This window comes from Bipolaris victoriae (genome assembly GCF_000527765.1).
Source record: "Bipolaris victoriae FI3 unplaced genomic scaffold scaffold_20, whole genome shotgun sequence".
Classification (NCBI taxonomy): domain Eukaryota; kingdom Fungi; phylum Ascomycota; class Dothideomycetes; order Pleosporales; family Pleosporaceae; genus Bipolaris; species Bipolaris victoriae.
In genome coordinates this window covers 311,624-331,957 of record NW_014575372.1, presented here as the reverse complement: position 1 = coordinate 331,957, position 20,334 = coordinate 311,624, and the positions used below count along the sequence as shown (strand labels likewise).

The 20,334-nt window shown below is 49.8% G+C and overlaps 7 protein-coding genes across 7 annotated transcripts; 2 read left to right on the top strand and 5 right to left on the bottom strand.

Annotated features, from left to right (window-relative positions):
- Positions 1 to 1,305: 1,305 nt before the first annotated feature.
- COCVIDRAFT_92334 (hypothetical protein) lies at positions 1,306 to 5,236 on the bottom strand (the record flags this gene model as incomplete). The annotated part of the gene is made up of 4 exons (XM_014703803.1): positions 1,306 to 1,979; positions 2,030 to 4,843; positions 4,896 to 4,983; positions 5,033 to 5,236. The coding sequence occupies 4 exons, from the start codon at positions 5,234 to 5,236 to the stop codon at positions 1,306 to 1,308; spliced, it is 3,780 nt and encodes a 1,259-aa protein (XP_014559289.1).
- Positions 5,237 to 5,703: 467 nt separating this feature from the next.
- Positions 5,704 to 6,381, bottom strand: COCVIDRAFT_92394 (hypothetical protein; the record flags this gene model as incomplete). The annotated part of the gene is made up of 1 exon (XM_014703802.1): positions 5,704 to 6,381. The coding sequence occupies one exon, from the start codon at positions 6,379 to 6,381 to the stop codon at positions 5,704 to 5,706; it is 678 nt and encodes a 225-aa protein (XP_014559288.1).
- A 2,745-nt stretch (positions 6,382 to 9,126) lies between these two features.
- COCVIDRAFT_92492 (hypothetical protein) lies at positions 9,127 to 9,546 on the top strand (the record flags this gene model as incomplete). The annotated part of the gene is made up of 1 exon (XM_014703801.1): positions 9,127 to 9,546. A coding segment is annotated over one exon (420 nt), but the record flags the coding sequence as incomplete, so codon positions are not given.
- A 322-nt stretch (positions 9,547 to 9,868) lies between these two features.
- Positions 9,869 to 10,042, top strand: COCVIDRAFT_35572 (hypothetical protein; the record flags this gene model as incomplete). Its single annotated transcript, XM_014703800.1, has 1 exon — positions 9,869 to 10,042. One exon carries the CDS (start codon positions 9,869 to 9,871, stop codon positions 10,040 to 10,042), a length of 174 nt encoding a protein of 57 aa, XP_014559286.1.
- Positions 10,043 to 10,859: 817 nt separating this feature from the next.
- On the bottom strand, positions 10,860 to 13,094 carry COCVIDRAFT_24479 (hypothetical protein; the record flags this gene model as incomplete). The annotated part of the gene is made up of 4 exons (XM_014703716.1): positions 10,860 to 11,792; positions 11,843 to 12,025; positions 12,076 to 12,815; positions 12,863 to 13,094. The coding sequence occupies 4 exons, from the start codon at positions 13,092 to 13,094 to the stop codon at positions 10,860 to 10,862; spliced, it is 2,088 nt and encodes a 695-aa protein (XP_014559202.1).
- A 1,136-nt stretch (positions 13,095 to 14,230) lies between these two features.
- COCVIDRAFT_24478 (hypothetical protein) lies at positions 14,231 to 15,658 on the bottom strand (the record flags this gene model as incomplete). The annotated part of the gene is made up of 1 exon (XM_014703715.1): positions 14,231 to 15,658. One exon carries the CDS (start codon positions 15,656 to 15,658, stop codon positions 14,231 to 14,233), a length of 1,428 nt encoding a protein of 475 aa, XP_014559201.1.
- An 884-nt stretch (positions 15,659 to 16,542) lies between these two features.
- COCVIDRAFT_13850 (hypothetical protein) lies at positions 16,543 to 20,287 on the bottom strand (the record flags this gene model as incomplete). Its single annotated transcript, XM_014703694.1, has 6 exons — positions 16,543 to 16,871; positions 16,926 to 17,019; positions 17,069 to 17,286; positions 17,336 to 19,743; positions 19,814 to 20,111; positions 20,161 to 20,287. 6 exons carry the CDS (start codon positions 20,285 to 20,287, stop codon positions 16,543 to 16,545), a joined length of 3,474 nt encoding a protein of 1,157 aa, XP_014559180.1.
- Between the last annotated feature and the right edge of the window lie 47 nt (positions 20,288 to 20,334).

Here is a 20,334-nt window from a genome sequence, read left to right as displayed (position 1 = left end):
TAGAGCTGTCAGGTTTCTCCACACATTATGGACTAGGGGCCGAGGCTTCAGACTTGACGTCATGACCTAGAATAGTATTACAGAGACGAACCGATGACCAAGCAATACATTTATATCTACAGGAGAAATAATGAACTAGAACGAAAGCCGATTCCCAAGGCTGCTTGAATAGTAAGAGACTCAAAACACTATCGCGAAGTGTTCAAGCTCCAGCCAAGGTGTCTGACAACGCACATAATAGCCAAGAGATAAGATGTTGATTGATTAGGCCACCCATTCTACTCAAGCTCTGGCTTGCCCATCTTACTTCTACTCAAGAAGACGATGCATAGTAACCAATCACATCCCCATCTGATCAGCACACTTACGCCTCAGCCAGGCTCCCGCGCGGCAACATTCAACGAAAATGCACATCTCACTCTCAACACACCGATATTGCCCTGCTCGAACCACCTCGGCATTACCGAGAACTACTTGTTGTTGTTATTTTTTTGTTTCAGGAGCACCTTGTGTACTTTTACTCGTGATTTTGTGTGCACTGGCATATCCCATCCGAACAAATCAAGTCATGCCCCCCCCCCGGCATAGCCTTGGTAAGTCAGACGATTTATTTGCTGAATTGGGTCGACGAGATTCCACTACAATAGCAGGAATTCAGTTTGATTGCAGCGGAAATTTTAACAACCTCCCAAGCAAACGAAGAAGCAAGAATGGAGAAGATTAGGCGAAAGAGGAGGAGAATTTAGATATAATTCCATCGCTCACGTGCTTGAGCCTGAGGAATTGTATACTCAGCCAACCACCCCTTTTCCGACCCTTTTCAAAAGCCGATTGGCGAGGCAAAGCTGTAACAGTGTCCACCCATACATCTGAACCGCTCTGAGTATCGTAGTGTTCCAGCTGATCCTCTAACTTCACCCGCCGCAGGAGACTACGCTTTTGCCTTGTGTAAATCTTCAGCTGCCAAGCAAGGCAAACACTGTCCCAACTAAGCCCCCAAAGGAAACTCCAGAAGAATTAAACCCGTCGCTGCTGGAGATTGTACTTGCAAACCCCAGTAGAGAAAAACCCTCCTTGTCATACAGCATATACGACACCATCACCGTCTCCGCAGGTACGAAGCCAATAGCAGATGGTATGCACATCCAGCAGTATCACAAGCTCAAAAGTATGTACAAAAAACTCCAATCTTGAAGAAGAAGAATAAAATATATGCAATTGGTATCTTTAGCCTCCCAACAAAGTCCCAGAACCTAAAACGCCATCGTTCCTCATCAAGCTTAGCCATAAATGGTCTTCTCAAAGCTACTTCCTCTCGCCCTTCCTTCCAGTCTTCTTAAGCCTAGCAGCAAGATCCAACATAGCATCTGCCCAGACCGACATACCCTCTTTGTTCTTAATTTCATTACTGCAAAAGTCTTTCAAGAAAGCACCCATCTTTTCTTCGCCATACTTCTCTCCATAGACGACTTCTGCTGCCATGCTAACCTCAGTCTCCACACCCTCTTTGCCGAGATTGACTCCAAGTTCAAAGGTAGCCTTGACCTTGGTTTGAAGAGTGGGAAGCAGCATGTTGGCAGCGATTGCCATGCGTTCATCAGACAGGATGCACTCCTCTGTGATGTAGCTGTGCTCTAGCCAGCGAACACCCTCGGCAACTGCAAGCGCAGTAGCCCAGCTATTCTTGACAAGATGGAGAAGAGACGAAATGCGTGTCTGTGATTGCGGGATGCCGTGAAGGTGAGCGCGGATCAACTGGAGGAAGAAGCGCTTGCTGGTAGTCAGGGGACGGGGATGGGGTGTTGCCGAGTCTCCAATGTACGCGAGTGAGATGGACCCGTTTGGTGTGTTGGAGCCTGTAGCAAAGGCAGATGGCACGAAATACAGTTCCAAGTCGTTCAAGTGAGTCATGGTGATGCTTGTGGATGAAGCAGAGGCAATACTCCAGCCATGAGCTTGTTCCAGAGCAGCGACTTTAGCTGTGTTGCTGTTAGTGGAATATCATCATTGATAGATGGATCTGACATACCTTTGAGATTGCTGACTTCACTCGTTGACCAGCCACGGCACTCTTCTCGCATGCGTTCTGCAGCCTTGATCTCCTCAATGCATTCAACCTTGCGGCTCTTGGCTGCCTCGATGCGCGCTTCCTTGTCAGCGAGCTCCTTCTGGAGCTGAGCCAACAACCGCTTCTTCTCTTCCAGCTCAGCATCTGTAGCAGTGAGCTTCTCTCTTGTTTGCTCAAGCTCCTCCCGGTCGCAACTGTTCAGTTCATCGTGGCGCTGCTGTAACTGCTTGCACTCAGTGGACAGAAGCTCTTTCTTCTCTACCATAGGCGGTAGCACAACATCAAGCAATTGCTCCTGGTTGATCAGTGTAGACTCATCGCGTTTGAAGCCATCCATAGTATGAAGGAGACCAGTCTTAAGATCCTGCAGGAGAGTGCTTCTCCAAGTATACCACTCTCCACGTGCTTCGAGGCGGGCATTGGTCTTGAGATTCTTGAATTGGTTGTCCATGACGGCACGCTGGTCCGGGGGAGCAGTGAGATATTCACTAAAGAGTAGTGGGTTCTCCTCCAAGACATTGGCCTCCATGGTGCGGACAAAGTGGCGGCCATCTGAGATGTACTTCTTCATCTCGTGGCATGCGTGTTGATACAGTTCGTACTCAGGCAATGTACATGCACCGGCAACCACGAAACGGTCCAATGACTCTTCCTTCTCCTCTACTTCGACGTCATGAAAAGCAGAGGGAGCAGCCGTATGTCGTCTCTTGGTCGTACTAAGGTCCATGAAGCGAATTTTGGTCATATCCAGGAAGTCCTGAAGCGAGATGCGCTCGACCTCGGAGAAGTCTTCTGCAACACCTTCCTCTACTTCAGCCTCTTCTTGCTCTTGCTCTTGCTCACCGAAGACGACACGTTTCTTAGGACTCATACTTTTCCGTGGTGTGACCTTTTTAGGCGTTGGGGTCTTCTGCTTGGGCGTTGGCTGCTTTTGGGGAGTCTGGGCCTTCTTTGGTGTCATACCACGCTTCACCGGTGACATTAGTGACTGCTTTCGTGGCGTGGACAACAGCTTAATGCTGTTGCTCAGTAGTGAAGTGCTCTTCAAAACAGGCTCCTCGCGTGGTGCACCTAGAGGACTGAACTGTACGGCAGATAATGAGGAACGGCGTCGGTTCAGGATAGGGGCAGCCAGCGGATCGTCGGGAATCGCTTTGGGTGTATCCGTTTTCTTTTGGCTGGTAGGCGTTGCTACAGATCCTTTCTCCTTCGAAGCACTCAAAGGAGTACGGCGCACGAACGGAGAAGGCTCGATTTCTTCGATATCCTTCTGTCTGACAATTTCAGGAGTGCCTGGATCCAGAGTTGGGTAAACCACATCTCCTGAGGTGCTGGGAGTAATGTCTTTCAATACCCCAGGAGCAGCCTCTGCCTCTGACCTGAGAATTGAGCTCCTTCTGCGTCCGGGTGATTTTTTGGCTGACAATTTTTGCGGAGTCGGTGTCTTGCCAGCTGGAGTGGGTGTGGCATCGGCAGACTTCTCTGGGGTTGCTGATGCTAGTATGGATCGCTTGATACCAGGTCCAACAATCTTGGTGAACTCCATGGAGAGGTCCTCGTCCTCGACCTCCTCATCCTGGACGTCCTCCTCAATCTGTGCAGGGGATTGGTTTTTCTTGATACTACCCATAGCTAGTGTAAAGTCCATGGTTGAATCTTCAACTGGAGTCTCAATGCTATCACCTCTAGTAGATACAGGCACTGGTCCTCTTACGATACCCCCGATTGCCATTGTAAGATCCATAGTAGCGTCCTCAGATACGTTCTCTTGAGATGGTAGACGTTGTCGGAGGCTGGCTCGTCGGTCCGCAGGGCGCTTCGCAGGGCTTCCTTGTGACGCTTCTAGCATGGATATTCTCCTCTTAAGACTCTTTCTCCTATTTGCGGGCGCGTTGGCTGCCATGGCCCGAATGCTCCCCAGTGGCATAGTCAGGTCCATGGTCATGTCTTCATCCATGTCTGAGCTTGCATTTTCGGGTTGCTGCTCCTGCTCTTGCTCCTGCTCTTGCTGCTCCTGCTCCTTCTGTTGTTGCTGCTGGTCATGGGGAATAATGCGGCCCACTGCGCGTGTGATATCCATGCTCATATCGTCATCCTCGACCACCGTACGTGCTGGTGAGAAGGCAGGGCTAGCGTTTTCCTTGTCGTATTCGGTGACAAAGCTCTTCTTCGCCCATGGCTTGAAAGCGGAAGTAATTTCGTCTTGTGCAATGTCCATGGTCATATCTCCGTTCTCATCTTCGTCTTCGTCTTCATCGTCCAAGTCCAGTCTTTGAGTAGTTGCCTGGTTCGCAGCCTCACGGAGTGCAGCGTCTAAGCGAGCGCTGCTCTGTGAAGAGTCTTCTGTGTCTGGGGAAGCGCCCAGGTTCGCTGTCAAATCGTCGTCACTCTCGGAATCACTGCTGCCGTTGTCGCCGCCAGGTGACGCGTTGTCTCCACTCAGAGGGCTTGAAGAATAGGCGTCATCTGGGTTGTTGAAGTTCATGGGCGGTATTCCAGAACTTCTGCGGTTTTTCTTCTGGTGTTGCGATCGCTGGTTCGCAGGCGAAGAACCGGGCTCAGGCTCAGGCTCTTCGGCCTGCTCTGGTGGTGTAGAAGGCGGCTCGGCGGGGTCTGAAGGAGGGGCAGGCGATGCGGGTGTGGATGCCTGGGAGACGTTCGAGGCTCTTCGGGTGGCCTCTGATGAGGCGGAGGAAGTGGTCGCATCGCGCATGTACTCGACTACATCCCACGTATGTAAAGTGGCTTCTGGGGCAAACGAGACGCGTCTCCTTGCTAAGAGTAATTAACATCGTAACTGTTACAGTTTTAAGACTACCAATCTTACCCAAAGACTTGCGACGGGCTTCGCGCCGCTTCTTCTCATCCTCGCCATTAGAGGCAAGAATTGACTTGACTGCGGGGATAAAGGCAGACTAAACAGTCAGTAACTTATACATTCCTGGTCGCATACACTCGAAATACCTTTCTCCTGTTTCCCGCAGCCTCTTTCAGGGGTGGTGCCTCCAACTCTTCCAGGCCACCAGGACCAATACTCTTGCTACGCGTCTTGCGCGCAGTCTTTTTGGGCGACAACCCTGATTTCTTTGGTGATTGTGCGGGGGCCTTGAATGAGCCATTAGCGATGAGGCCGTCGGCAATATTATCTTGGGCGTCTGATTGCGCCATGGTGTGGTTGTGAAATTTGGAGTGTGGTTGTCGTGGTTCGGGACGGGAGTGTCGATGCATGTAAACACGACAAGCGCCAAACCAAACAATGCGTCGTCAGGCCCGTGCGCGCCCCTCGTCTGATCTTATCATTGACCCCCGCATCTTCAAACCATCGTCACTAAGTAAAACCTGAATTCTCTTATACTAATTCATATTGTTCTGGGTATCTAATTACAAATGAAAACTATCTATACAAAGTAGGAAATAATCTCAAACACAGCACAAAAACCATTGTGTATCCCCACCCTTACTGTTGGAAACGAGCGTCTTAAGGAAATCCGGTGCCTATGAAAGCAGACGAAAGTCAAAAACAGTCGAAAGCCAAAACCGATCGAAAGTCAAAACTAGCCGAAAGTCAAGAACACTTAACCCGAAGACTCCTTTATACTCCCAATAGGAAACATCCCTGATTCATATCACCAACCTTAGTTCCCTCCAACAATCCGGCGGCGACGCCATCCACTCAGCGGGCGAATCTCCTCCGTCTTCGTATCGCTAACTCGGTGGTACCTGCTCCATCGTTCATCTTGCGTCTCCGTCTCCTTCTCTTCAAAGCCTCCCCAGAAGCTGTTTCGCCGGACCCTAGTGCGCTCCCGAGACAGAGACCGCTCACGGGTCTCCCAGGCCTCATCAATCCATCTGTCACTGCGGTGAAGCGTCTCGCTAGGCCAGAGGTGAGACCCGTGAGAGTTGTGATAGGATGTGCTGGGTCGATCCAAGGTAGCACTGATCCTGAGTCGAAGAGCACGTTCTTCTGCGTCTTCGTCATCGCTATGATGGCGACGGTCCGAGTACCGGTATGTGCGGTGCCTGTCGTAGCTGTATAGTCTCTCGTCGTCTTCGTTGTTACGTGTGTCGTTTGACAAGATGTTGTAGCGTTCCAGCTGAGAAGGTCGATTGCGGACCGTCAGGGCGCTGGAGATCTTGTTGGACTTGTGGTTGGCGGGGTATGGGTAGTCATCATGGCCGTCGTCGAGATCCGAGAGCGTGATGCTGGGGTCTCGTTTGTAGGTATTGCGGCGCAAAAGAGGGCGCCCAGTGTAAGGCTCCTTCTCAGGAGTGCGCTCGCGCGCATGAGTGTGAGAGAAGTGCAGGTAAGACATTGTGGTTGCCTTGTAAGGCTGCCTTAGTACTTCTGAGATTAGATGGTAAATGACTTGAAGAGGTGGTGGTATTGAAGTTGTTCTGAGAAATTCGTGTCTGCAACTACAGCTGCGTCGAGGATACTTATAGTTGTGCCAGTAAGAAGAGGGTGAAGGACACAGTCGTGTAGTCACATCCTCTATATACCATCCGACCGCATGTCTCAACTGCCTACACACTGAACGACATCATACCTGGCCAGCATGGACCCACACAACCCGTGGACAATGAACTAGCACCGCCTCTTTTTTGTGGCTCGCCAGTGTGGCTGATGCAGGTGATAGCACACTATGGTTGGCTGCGCCTCCTCTTGAACGCCCTTTTGCATGAACTATGGCTTACCGATAATGATCTCACCGCCAAACTACTGAGGCTTAACAGTTGCCTCTTAGCTATTTGCACACTCATGAAACCCTTCCGCAGTGAACATGTGAGGGGTTGGTGCAAACAAAGTTGCGGTCGCGGCAATGGGGCTGTGGTCCTTTGCAAGTGTGGGGGCCGGAAACTCGATGGTCGCAGGCCGGTCGCTGTGAACAAACGAAGAGAACATGACGGCAACGGCCGATACTCGGGCAGTTGCCTGCAAAACTGCACACTTTTCTCTTGTGTGTTCGTAAAATTTACTGAGTTTCCTTGCTTTCAGGCGGCTGGCTCATCGTAGCTTGTAATGTTTCAATCATCATGGAATCTGCTAGATTTCCATTCAAGTCGGGGGTGCTTCTGGCTGACAATTGGTTCGTTCAGGCTGACCAGACACTATGACCCTCCTGTGCCCAGAGAATGGAGGTATGAGATGGAGTGTGGTATCAGGCGAAACTCCAGAGAGGCTATGCTCTGGTGCTTTTTGGGTGCGCCATTTCGCAATGCAAACTGCCAAGTGTGCCAGATATTCTCAAGGTCTTCAGAGAGGCCTGCGACAAGCATCTGTGGTCTGACTCAAGTTTGATGATATTGGTCACCTGAATTCTTAGGTCGTACTGGTTGCCTGGAGGGACGTTGTTTGATACCTTGGGGCGGTCTTCCAACGCCACACCCAGGCATTCAATGGCGGCTCCAGGCTATCGCGGTTGGTACTTTCAGCCCTAACGATAGCGCTTTGACCTAGTCATGTTATGTTCAAGAAAACGCAGCGCTAGGGCGTTCGCATGGTGGACATCGCGTCCGTGCCTACCGCTTGACCCAGCTCTCCGTTCTCTTGCTTGTGCTTCGTATCTTTTAGGCTCCAACGGTGGCCCTGACAGAACCATCAAAGTCCCGTAAGCCTTTCTAGAAGGACCTGTGCATGCTTCGATTCTTGTGTGAGGGGCAATGCGCGATGCTATCTCTCGAGATACGGTATTGCCCCCTGGTAAATTGGATTTTCAGGCGTCCAGCTCAGCAATCTTCTGTGTCATGCAAGATCTCGACTGTCTAGTCGAGTATCGCATTGGATTTGTTCAGATGTGGGGATTACATGCTGTATACTACACCAAGGGACAGGTTAGGGAACTCAGAGTGTAAGATGGTGTCAGAATGTGCAGTTCGCGGTGTGGAGATGGATGGTGATGGGCGTGCGCGCTGGCGTGCCAATGTCCCATGGGCCTTGGCATGTGACCGCGCGCCATTCATCGCTCTCAGGCTAGCTAGGATGAGGCATTGTCTGCGGCATGATTGACAAACTTCAACGTTTTCAGACCATGGCCGAGGGAAAGGGGTTGGGGCAATTCAGAGCGCGAGAGGCCTCGTCCTTTACTTCTCAATACTTGGCCAGCACCCACCGCAAGCTGTCGTACACAGATACGTAGCGCGCCACCATGTTGATGTTTCTACCGTCTGAACTCCTGACTCTTGTAGTCCTCGCCCGTGCTGTCCTAGCTTTCCCACGTATGTCACTGCTCGCCACGGGATACGATGGTCAAGACTTACTTTTGCCAGAAATCGATACTCCCGTAAATGCTACGGCTACCATACCCATTGGCCAAACCAGCGAGGGCGCTTTGGAAACGCCATCGGATGATCTTAACAGCATACCAGACGAGTGTTTGGCCAATCCAAGGGCTTGTGGCGGACGGGAAAGACCAGAGCTTCCAACGGCCACAGGCTTTGACGACGCCGACGTTGGTAGGACCATCGTTGGCCCAACCACTCCGACTGATGTCGTTCGCACTTCGAGTGTCCCAACGGTTATCAATGTTGAGACAAATACTGTAGTTCGTGGTGGGACGAATACCGTGGCTCGTGTTGAGCCTACTGCTACACCCAGCTCGGCAGCGGGTGGCCTTGAATTAGAGGAGAACCAGGCGGGAGCCAACATAGTGACGCAAGATACATCTGGCCCGTCCGCTACTACACAGAAAGAACATGCGGGTAGTCCCGTAGGGGATGACCCGTCTAGGGTTGTCCTGTCAGACGCACAACAGGCACAACAGGCACAACAGACACCACAGACATCACAGAACAGTCTGCTGTCAGAGATAGTCTCGCGGCTCGGCCAAACCCAATCTATTGCGCAACCAACTCAATCTGACGCGCAATCTCCACGGCCTGATGGACAACCTCCACGGCCTGATGCGCAACCTCCACAGCCTGATGCGCAACCTACAGGGCTTGACGCGCAGCCAGCGCCATCCTTGTCGCGTGGAACAGGCGATTCGGGCGAAGGCTCCACCGTCGATTCTACTGGCGATTCTGCCGTTGACACCGTGCTGCAAACAGACAGAAATAGCATCACGCCGGGACCAAGCATGCCAAGTGCCACAGGCTCTACACCAGGAGCCATTCCCAACTCTATCACGCTCGGCTCAGCGATAATAGCGCTAACGCCTGGTGTCTCCACCACCATCGGACCTAGTTCCGACCAGACGTTGGTTGCCATCACCACGAATGCTGCTGGAAGTACTCTAGTCACCATCAGTTCAAGCGGGGTCGCTGTCACCGCTACAGTAAGCGCTGTGCCTACTACCGTTACTCTGCCGAAGACGGGCTTCGAGGCAAGCATCACCGATGTTGCACGTCCGGGAGCGATCACTACTAGCAGACTGAGCACTACTTCCAGTACAGCTATGGCTGCTGATAACAAGAGAAACGAAGTCGGATGGTTGGCAAGTGCCATGTTGGGAGTCGTTGGACTCGTACTCGGGTTCTGAGACGAGCATGTTGTCATCAACGATTTTTCCTCGCAACGATTAATGGATCAAGGTATCCAAGTGCAAAGCAGTATGAATAGGGGACGCGTCCATACGCGTGATCACATGCCGCTCTCCCCGCGCCCCGCTTCTTCATAATTCCCCGCTTCGACATGTCTTGCCGGACATAAAACGCAGTTGTCCCTCCGAAGCCTCTTCCTACCGTTCCACACTTCTCGCCGTCCTCAAATTAAAGGTCTTATCTACATGCCGATCTCGACCATCTCACACAACTATTCCTACTTCAAGATACATTTCAAGATACACATGACAGGCCAGCAACATGTCTTCTGAACCCGACAAATCAAAAATCACAACTACCTACAAGGCAGCCAAGGCTCAGGGGTTTCCTAGCTTTAAAGATTTCTTGGAGTCGTATGGGTTGCGGGTTTGGGAACCGGATGATGTGGAAGAGGGGAAGGCGATTTTAAGGGCCATGGGGTACAACATCTCATGAGAGATCGGGGGTTGGAGATACAGAAAGAGCTAGGTAACATATTGGATTTCCAGAAGCGGTACAAGGGATTCGACACGAAGGTTAAGTAGTGCACGAAGTAGTAATGAGAAGAGGGGCCACTTGGGAACACTCAGTACTGTATCACGACCGGAGTGAACGATGCACATACTTTTGATTTCATTACTTGCCCTTTGTTTATCTCTGTTTGCTATATAGTCTATCAGATCAATCATCCTTGAAATAATTAGCAGGCCTACACCCCCAACCTACCAGAATCGGGTATTTTTTAAAGAAAATAACTTTGTAATTAAAATAAAAAAAACTTGTAAAGGGTCTGCGGGACCCTGCTTTGAACCCTAAGGAAGAGTTTAGTAATAATACACTTCTATTGGGTACAATGACTAAATACAACACGGTAGTAGAATAGCGAACTACGGTTGCGATGAGACAACCGCACAACGAAATATGGTTGTAATAAGCACACGTAGTGCAGTAAAGCGCTCTAATACATATATATTGGCTGTATTGTTAGTATCTCTCTCTCACACATCTTATCCTATCCTAATTACGAATCAACTTCAACTCCATCTCAAATCTCTCGGTGCGACAATGCGATTTATCTCCTGGTTGCGATCTTAGCGGCTATCTCGTACTAAGCCGAGCCCGTCGCAACTAGGAGATAAATCGCATTGTCGCACCGAGAGATTTGAGATGGAGTTGAAGTTGATTCGTAATTAGGATAGGATAATTCAATTCTAACATCAGGAGATTTTCTATTTTACAAAATACTCTACAAAACCCCCCCGCTTCCCATCTTCTACTCCTCAACCCTCAGCCCATACACCCCCAACTGCTCCTTCGTAACCGCATTCGGACTCTTAACCAACAAATCCTCGCCCCGCCCGCTCTTCGGGAAAGCAATAACATCTCTTACGCTCTCCCGCCCACACATCATCGCCATCAGGCGATCCCATCCCAGCGCGATTCCCGCATGCGGCGGACACCCGCTACGCAGGACATCGAGCAGGTGTCTGAAATCCTCGATACGCTCGGGCGCCATCTGGAGTATATCGCGGAAGATGAATTCTTGCATGGGAGCAGAGTGAATGCGGCGGCTGCCGCCACCAAGCTCGACGCCGTTGACGACAATGTCGTAGTGTGCTGCTGTAGCGGCCGAGGGAGAAGTAAGGAGGAGATCGACGTCTTCTGGTGTTTTCGGGGCGGTGAATGGGTGGTGGGTAGATGAGAAGCCGGAAGTGCCGCCTTGGCCTGGTTCGGAGTCGCTGGAGGGAGTGAAAAGTGGGAAATCTGTTATCCAGAGGAAGCGGAAGTCGTCTTTGGCGGGGGCACCGACGAGGCCTTGAGCGATGGCTGCTTTGTGAAGGGCTAGTCGCAGGTTTCCTAGGGAGGTGGAGCCACCCGAGAAGGGGACGGCAGGGCGGGCTTGCAGGATGAGGAGGTCGCCGTGGTCGGGGATGAGGGTTTGGGGTCCTTCCATGGAGAATTCGTGGCCTAGGGGACCGAGACCGTTCATTGGCTTGGAATGGTCGCCGATGAAGACGCCGGGTTGTCCGTCGGGGTTGTCGAGATAGGGTTTGCCGTCTGGGCTGTCGAGGAAGTTGGCGATGAATTTGCGGGTTATTTTTGGGTCTTCGGATATGGAGATCTTGATAGCGTCGACGGTTGGATTCTCAAGCGGAGTAATTTTGCTGATTAGGTCGGATGTCAGATGTTGCGTGATGTTGTGTATCTACACATGTTAAAGTCAGGTCGATGAGTATATCAGCATACATGTCTTACCTTGGACTCGTAGCGTAGATCTGGTTTGTCGGATCCATACAATGCCATTGCGTCGTGATACGTCATTCGTGGGAATGTCTCAGGAGTCTTCAGGTTAAGCACGCGCTGCCAAAGTTTCCTTAGCAGCCTCTCTGTCTCTCTCATGACATCTTCTTCGTCTGCAAAAGACATTTCCATATCAAGCTATAGACAACCATCAGAGGAGATAGATATATTCGTGCAGTAGAACTAACCTGCGTGAACTCGGGCTGTCTATCAGCCCTGAGATCTTCGTCGCGGAAGCATCGGGCAAATTGGAAGTACTTCGTAAATCCAGAAGCCATGAGAATCTGCTTGTATTGCTGAGGACTTTGCGGCAATGCATATGCAAGGCCCTTTTGACGTGTTGGTACAAGAAATTCTCGCGCACCCTCGGGTGTCGACTTGAAAAGAATGGGCGTTTCAATCTCTTTCCAATCAACTTCAATCAAACTCAGTCTTGCTCTAGCCATGGCCTTTGATCTCAGAAGGATGTTAGAACGTAGCTCCGAATCTGTGCGAAGCTGCAAATGCCGCTGGTCTGGTCCAAAAACTGTGTCGTTCTTAATGATTATGTCGTTAGGAATTTCATTGAGTGGCTCTACGCGTGTTACAGCAATTTCCCTAGTAGTGACCAACTTCATGCCGAGGAAGTGATCGTCTTTTGCTGGTCGGCGCTCGGCGAGCGTGCCTCTTACAATGACTGGAGTCCACTCTTTCAATGAACGGAGGCGAGCATGTGCTTCGGCTTGTTCTCCTTCCGGATTGTTCGAGCTGGAGACTAACTGAATACAAGACGTCTGGTTCTTATTGCGAAGCATAGTGAACGAGAGCTTGCTGCTGACATCTCGTCGAGTACTCATGTACCCAAAAATTTCAATTTCTTGACCAATATCGTGGTCAATTAGTTGCCCGTCGTTCCACGCATTATCAAGTTTCTCCCATGAGGACCGGACTGCATTTCAATAAGTGCTGGAACTAGACTTGGTGGGGCGAACATACTGGTCGCCTTGAAGTCATCGAGCGTCTTTCTGAGTTTCTCATCCGGTGAAAAATTCTCTTGAGTCGGCTGCAACGTCTGAAGGCATCGGATCGAGATTGGCAACCCCGATGTTACTCGATTCGCCGTGATCTCGTGATGGCGTGGTCTGAAGAAACGGGATATTTCCACATAGGAATTGCGCAAGCATGCACCCCGATTTGCTACATGCTTCGATGCATGTAGGAGACTCATGCTCATAGATGCCGGCCGATTGGACCCTGAAATTGTTTAGATGCGAAGATACTGGTTCAATGCCTTCGCTGCCAAATCTCGATATGCTGCCAAGGCCGATATTCAACTAAACTCTATTTGGACTAGTTGCGCATGGACCATCGTTCGGAGCTTCAAAATCTTTCTGTAGCCCTGACCCAACTTCCTCTCGCTATCCCTCCAGTTTGTAAAATGTAAGCGCCTCTTTTTTCAGACAATTCGAGAACCCAGCTAACAGCGCATTCTAGATGATGAAAGCCTAGCGTGTATAAGCTGAGCAGCTCTCCTCATCCGCCTTCGAACTCTCTCCTTCGGGTGCTTAAGTGGTTCGCTGGTAGATTTGGATGTGGCCGCATGACTTCAGCGTTCGGCACACCCACCTTGTTACATAACGGACGCTTTGACGGCATCTCTGATTCAATAAACTGGTCGGTGTCAATTCTACCGCGATTACGCACGCGCGACAAAAAACGATTGCGATTACGGATACGAAAACAAAGGCGGAGCATTCTCACTGCGAAGGACTGCCGTGTACATAACATTTTGATAGGACAATGAAAGAGTTTTGTTTTTTTGCATGGTGCACCTGTGCTGGGTGATGTTGGAGGAACGAGTAAGAGGCTGTAGCCCTAAGACATTCGCCAAAATTACTGCGAGAGGTATTGGAGTTGCCAATCTCTTACCTACTCTCCGAGACGGCGATATATGAACGCAGTGTCAATTACCCCTTCACTATTTCTTCATGGAAAAAGGGGCGTAACACATTTGCAACATATCATCATGACGGTATGTCCGTTAGCATTGGGAGCTTGAGTGCTTCACTTCAGTCGAAAGCTAGGACATGCGTCAAAGCAGTGTGCTCAAGTGACTTTACGAAATCCTTACAGAATGTTCGAAGAATTATCATTGATTAGACTACATGTGTAATGAGGTTGAACAGCTTTTGCATTATTGAAAAGTACATGCTATACAATAAATTCTTTGTTTTAGAACTGACTTTTGATTGTCGAGTGTCATCATTCCCGTTTGTTCCTTATCCTGCGATGACTCCGCAGAATATGGTATAAAGTTCCACACAACTTTCTTAATCCAGAGCAATGGATGCTCAGTCACGCTCATCAAGGAAGAGAATGTATTCCAATCTCTAACTCCCTTTCCCCTCCTTTCCTCTCAAGACCAAGAAGCAGATCCACACTCGCTTTTGACAGGACCTTGGATATAGTGCGATGAGGAGCATTATAACCGTATATAAAGACGTGAATTCTCAACGACTCGAGTAACGAAAACGTCCGCACAGTATTGACGATAAACTGCGTGTGATTCGGTCGTATCTCGTCGTTCCCCGCCTCCTCGCAATACTGATTAACATCCTCCGCCTGTAACTCCGTAAGCTCCAGATGCCGCAGCGACGCCGGAAGAATCCGATGCGGATCAATTGGATCATCGTACCCCGACCCACCGGCAAGCACAAGGTGAATGATATCAATCCGCAGCGTATGCAACCTCGTCAGTTCCACCAGCGACCCGATATTGAAGCAATAAACCACTGAATAAGCAGTCTCTCGCATCTCCAACACCTCTAGTGACGGGGTGTGCTGCGCTAACCCCCTACTCAATATAGTGATATCAAGGTGTCCTCCGTGTGCGGGATCAACCCGCTCCTCTACGCCATCCAGATTCAAATGACGGAGATTAGCGAGTTGGCCAGTTCGCAAACACTGAACCAGGTCTGCAGGGGAAACAGTCACATGCCGCAAATCCAGATGCTGAAGCGCTAACATCGTCTCACCCTGCATATGGAGAGCGCTCATGTCCCAGCCTGGGAGCCGCAAGCGCTTTACACGGCTCGGGATCGAGACGTCAAATGAACGGTCATATAAATTCTCCCAGAAACTGTCTTCTGCTATACACAGGTCTGATAATTTGTTGAAGGGCTCCTTCTCCTGCTGTGTGCCATCGACAGGATAACCAGACCAAGGAATGCTGAGGATTGCGCGACATTTCCGTAAGCTTTCCCCCAAGGTAGCGGTCAAGTTGATGGTTTCGATATTGGTGGTTAAGATGAGGAAGACAGCGAGGAAGGGATCGAGAAATGGGTCGCGGGAGGCGAGATAGTGTGAGAAAGCGCAGTCTAAGATGTGAATGAACCAGATTTGGACGAACTGGGGGTTCAGGCGGAAGGTTTTCAGCTTTTGGGACAGCGCGAAGAGGGCGGGGTAGTTGGCTTGGTGGAGATTGTTCCATGCCTCCATCTCCTCTTTTGAAGGAGTGTTGTCGGTGCGGTCGAGTGGGTTCCTTCTCTTGGGTACCATTGTGAAACTGCGGACGTGCTTTGCGAGCTGTGGTCGCAATAGAACTATCGTGAGGAGTTGCTTCATTTGGATGGTTGTCATTTCGGGGAAACAGAGGTCACGATAAAGGATTGGCTCGGTTATGCGGCGGAAGTACTTGGATACCATTGACATGGCGGTGAGAGATGGGCGGTCATCGTGTAGGTATTCCAAGATCTTGGTGTCTAACTCGGTTGACAGCTTGGAAAAAGACATGTTTGTGGGCTACAAAAGAAAGTTTTAATCGAACGTGGGGTTGAGTGGGATGTAATGGTTTACCTTGAGGAGGGCGAGTATATAAATGCAGGACGGGAGGAGGGCTTACGCAGTGAGATGTGAAAAAAAAGCCCGTGACCGGTGATCGTACTGAGGTGAAGTGAGTTTTGCTGTCTCATTAGCGCTTTCACTGAGGTGAATTCGAGTACAGTGATACGTGAGGCATTGTCTCTCACTTATTCTTCTTGATAAGGCATTGTGTGCAGGAGAATATCTCATGGTGGCAATGGTCCAGGTAGTGTTTGTATTGGATCACTGCCCTCTATGGAACGGGAGCAGCGCAGGTATCTATATGGTGAGCCTGCAAGCTAGTCTCACCTCAGCCTAGTCCAAAACAGAAGAAGTGGATGGGAAGGAGCTCGGTAAGCCGTGTTTACCTGCACGACACATTCATTGTGCTTTCTGCCGAACAGGGAAACATGTCATATTGCTAGCAGCATATCGAATGAATGCCATGAGCTACATATCAAACAACTGAACAAAGGTCTTAACCCAAACAACCTGGAGGATGATAGCGCCTGGCAGCAGCGATTCAGGCGATCTTTGTATTGAACCACTGCACACTGTAAGAAAGAGCAGCTTAGGTAGATAATCATATGCTCGTAGGCTACATTCAAGCGGTATTTAGATGTACGACAAATAGAAACTATCTTGATATAGACACAGAGCCCACAAAGGATATTACATATTGAGGCTTGTTCCCGATTGCCTGTAGGTACCATGAAAACGCCTTTCGATTGCCATATTTTCTCTTCCATACCTTACTTATCTATCACTAGAGAGTTTTTACATTTACATCCATGTGAGCTCTGCTGATCAGAACACTACACAAGTGGCTCAGGCGCCGGATCATCCCAAATACTCACGCTGGGAGAGTGCGGCTTTGGAGCATCCTTGATTTCCTTGACCTGAATCATGTGTTTACGAAAGGGATTGGTTGACTTTGACTCCCAGGAAACAATCGAGGGCGACTTGACCGGGCTCCCGCCTCTGCTGCTTCTACTCCGCGTAGACACGTGATCGCCGTCGTCATCACTATGGTCATAGCGAGCGACGGTGGTAGCTCTGGAGCTTTGTTTGGCTTCAGTGTCTGTATCGCTGTCGGCGCAAGATGTGTGGTCGCCGTCTCTCGAGTAAATGGATGCTGTAGAAGCTATTGATGGCGTGTATGATCTATCGTGTCGCGTTGAGGATGCTTTGTTAGTACCTTTGTCGTAGTGCCATTGGAGCTGTCGGTGTAGCCGTCGATAATTGTTCTCTCTCATCAGAAATGATCTCTCTACAAGGCTTTCAATGTCGTTCTATATCATATTAGACTTGCATTCATCGACAACACCCGAGTTTACTCACATAAGTAAGTCTTCCATCTAGGACGTAGACTCCCGAGTCTTTGGCTTCAAACTCGAAGCCCAACTCAATCAGTGCGTATTCCTCCACCAGGGATTTCTGTATAACAATGGTCTCCTTGAAGGACGATCTCGTGGACGGAGAAAATTGAGGCTTGTAGTCTGGACTGAAGAAATAGGCATGCACCGGTTGATTCCCGAGAAAGTGGGTTTGTCCTTTTTCTGAATGATGTTAGTACAATGAGATTGGAATGAGATAGAAGACTCCTACCAGAAGTTCTCGTATACGCTGGTCTCCATCCAGCTTGTCGCATGGTCAATAGAAGCTCGCTTCCCAAGCTCAGCATTGCCGCTTCCCAGAAAATGGTACTTCGCACCAACTGGTCGCCCGATTCATCGTGATTGTAGGGTATCATTTGATTGCCGGGGTCTTCATCCGGGTCCTCAAAGGTGGAGTCGATGCCATGTGCAGCAAGCGACGTCTGGAGCTTTGTTATTTGTCGTGATGCTCGATCAGCTTTCGCTGGAAAGATGATCAGCTGCTGGGAGGTTTCAGTCGCGTTAGACGTATTCCCAGTCCCTATTGATGCATGTGAAGACTGTAAAGATGGAGTTGAGCTGCGAAAACTGTTGCGACGTGAGTGCCGTGGATGCTGAGGCTGGGCATTGGGAGGTTTAAGGCTTGTTCCAAATTGAGCAAATCCATACTGAAGGTTTCTTAGATTGGACGAAGATGATAGAAAGGGATTCCGTCTGTCAGTTGAGTACTCCGTGACATCAACACTGCGATTACCTTCAGCAATGCGAGTTCGGCGTATCGGTAGTTGTGCATCCTGTTCTGCCTTCAACTGTTGATCTTGAAAACCTCGCAGCAAATCCTCATAACGCTTGATTTCTTTTTGGTGATTACGTTCAAGTCTTTTTATTTCTCTAGCCGCCCTTGCTTCGGCCTCTTTTTGTGTTTGTCTCTCGGCGTCTCTTGCTTTGGCTGCCAATGCTTGCCTCTCAGCCATCTCTTCCATGACAGAATTTCTCGCTTCTTGGGCTTTTTTCTCAGCTTCTTCCTTCCACATAGTTTGTAACGCCACCTCTACACCCCTTTTCTCTTCAACAAGGCTTTCGAGTTGCTTCAATCGTTCGTTGTCTTTGTCATGCATTGCTTGCATCAATTTTATTTGAGTTTCGGTGGCTGCATTGGCTCGCTCGCGTTCATTCTGTGCTTCACGCTCTTGCTGTGCAGTCAAGAGTTCCACCAGTTTCAAGAAGCGTGGCTCGTTTGGATCCAACTGATTGTCTTGGCTTCGTTTTTCCAGCAGTTTCTCTATCGCGGTCACGATGGCTTTCTCTTTCGCCGCTGTTTCGGCTTCATTTGGCTGCTCCTCTGGAGAAACACGAGGGGGAGGAGAAGTGTGAGTATCTTGGAATGATGGATTCGGGTGGAATTGAGTTGGAGTTGGCGGTGGTATTGGAGCAGGTGGAGGAGGAGGAGCATAATAGGGAGGTGCGGCAGAGGACCAATGAGCCCAAGGATCGATAGGATGGCTGAAAGGATTTGACGACCCTTGTGGAAATGCTGAGACTGGTTCCTCCCATGATGGCACTCGTTCAAAGCGGTCATGCCATGGAGTAGGTCTCGGATCAAATGGATTGTGGCTGGATGCGGTTGCGCTGGAGAGATTACTTGTAGGTCTACCCTTTGTAGAAGCAGTCCGATCACTGCTTATAGTATGAACTCTGGAGGTAATGCTTTCGTTATCAGCATACGAAGGTCTTGTGTATCCCGAGTACCTTTGGCGGCGTTCACGCTCGCGTTCGCGCTCGCGTTCGCGCTCAAGAGGTAACATGTCTTCTTCCCACCTCACCCGGTGTTCACCAGTTGACCGCTTTGGCCTTGATTCGCGACTAGTGTTGTAAATGACAATATTGGGCCGATTGGGTTGTACATCGCGATGTACCGGCGACTCGCCAGACTTGAAGGACCACGGATCATCATCATCATCATCACCCGGTTTCGATACACTACGGCTGCGGTGATTCCTGGTGTTGCTGTGAAAATTGTATGTTGGCATAGTGATACCGCTCAGAGAATCATCATCAAAACTCTTGAAGTCTTCGTCGTCTGATCTCACTGGCTCGTTCTGTAGCTCCCACTGATCGAAAGATAAGTCATCTTCCTTTTTCGCCTGTTCAATGTTTTTCAAGAGATCCTCTCTCCATTCGTTGCCATCTTGATTGGCTGCGCTACGAGTGATCTGATCAGAGGACAACGTAGTCCAGGAGGAGAGGAGCCTGTCTACAACCAAGCCAGGTTCGGTTTGCTTGTTCCATACAATCATGGACTTTTTTTCTGAATCTTCTTCTTGTTTATGCGAAGTTGAATCCTCTTCAGAGGAGTGGGACTCATCAGCAACAGAGGCTTGGTGGAGCCGACGTCTTTTTGCATTTGCCTCAGATGCATCGGGCATGTCGGGGCTGAAGACTAGGTGATATAGCCATGTTGCAGTGTCGAAAGAGCCCTCTTTCCATATATCCAATTCTGCATTGGTGTATTTTCGTCTTCCGGTACCGGAATCCTTGTCGTCCTGTTGCGCGTTCTCTACTACTTTGCGGTTGGCCTGAACAGCGCTCTCTACCACTTTTCGAAACCGGTTGAAATTTGGTGGAAGTCCAACTGAAATACTGGGACCAGTTTCAGTTTGACTACATAGGTTAGCGGATACCTAACATGCGACGAAATGACGAGACATACGGACGAGTGAATTCTTCTCTCGCAAGGCGTATGATGTTCAGTTCCAGGATGAGAGCGGTTTTGATACCTTCAACCTTTTTCAAAAGCCCCTTTGCTTTGGGTTTGTTGATGTACCACTGGAGTCCTGCCAGTTTCCGGGGCGTATCTATCAACTTCTTGATCTCGGCATCGACTTGTTTGTACCGTGAAATTATGGTATGGGTATTTTTAAAAAGCGCTGGCTTGCACAAGTTCTGATTGGCGCGAATGATATCTGCAAGTGTTTGCAGACTCTCAGAAACCAAGGAGAATTCCTCCGCTGTTATTGTTAGAAGGCCGTCCTATGTGTGGAGGGTTGGAATACCTACCAATCTCCCCAATCTGTTTGGGGGCGTTCTTGATTGTGTGTGCTACATCGAACAGGGCAAGCGAGAGTTGAGCTGCACTCGCGCCGATGGTGATGGCCGACGCAACGATGCCAATGACTTCGGCCATCTGAGTGGGTGAAGATACAAACGACGGTTCAGCGACCGTGGAGAAAG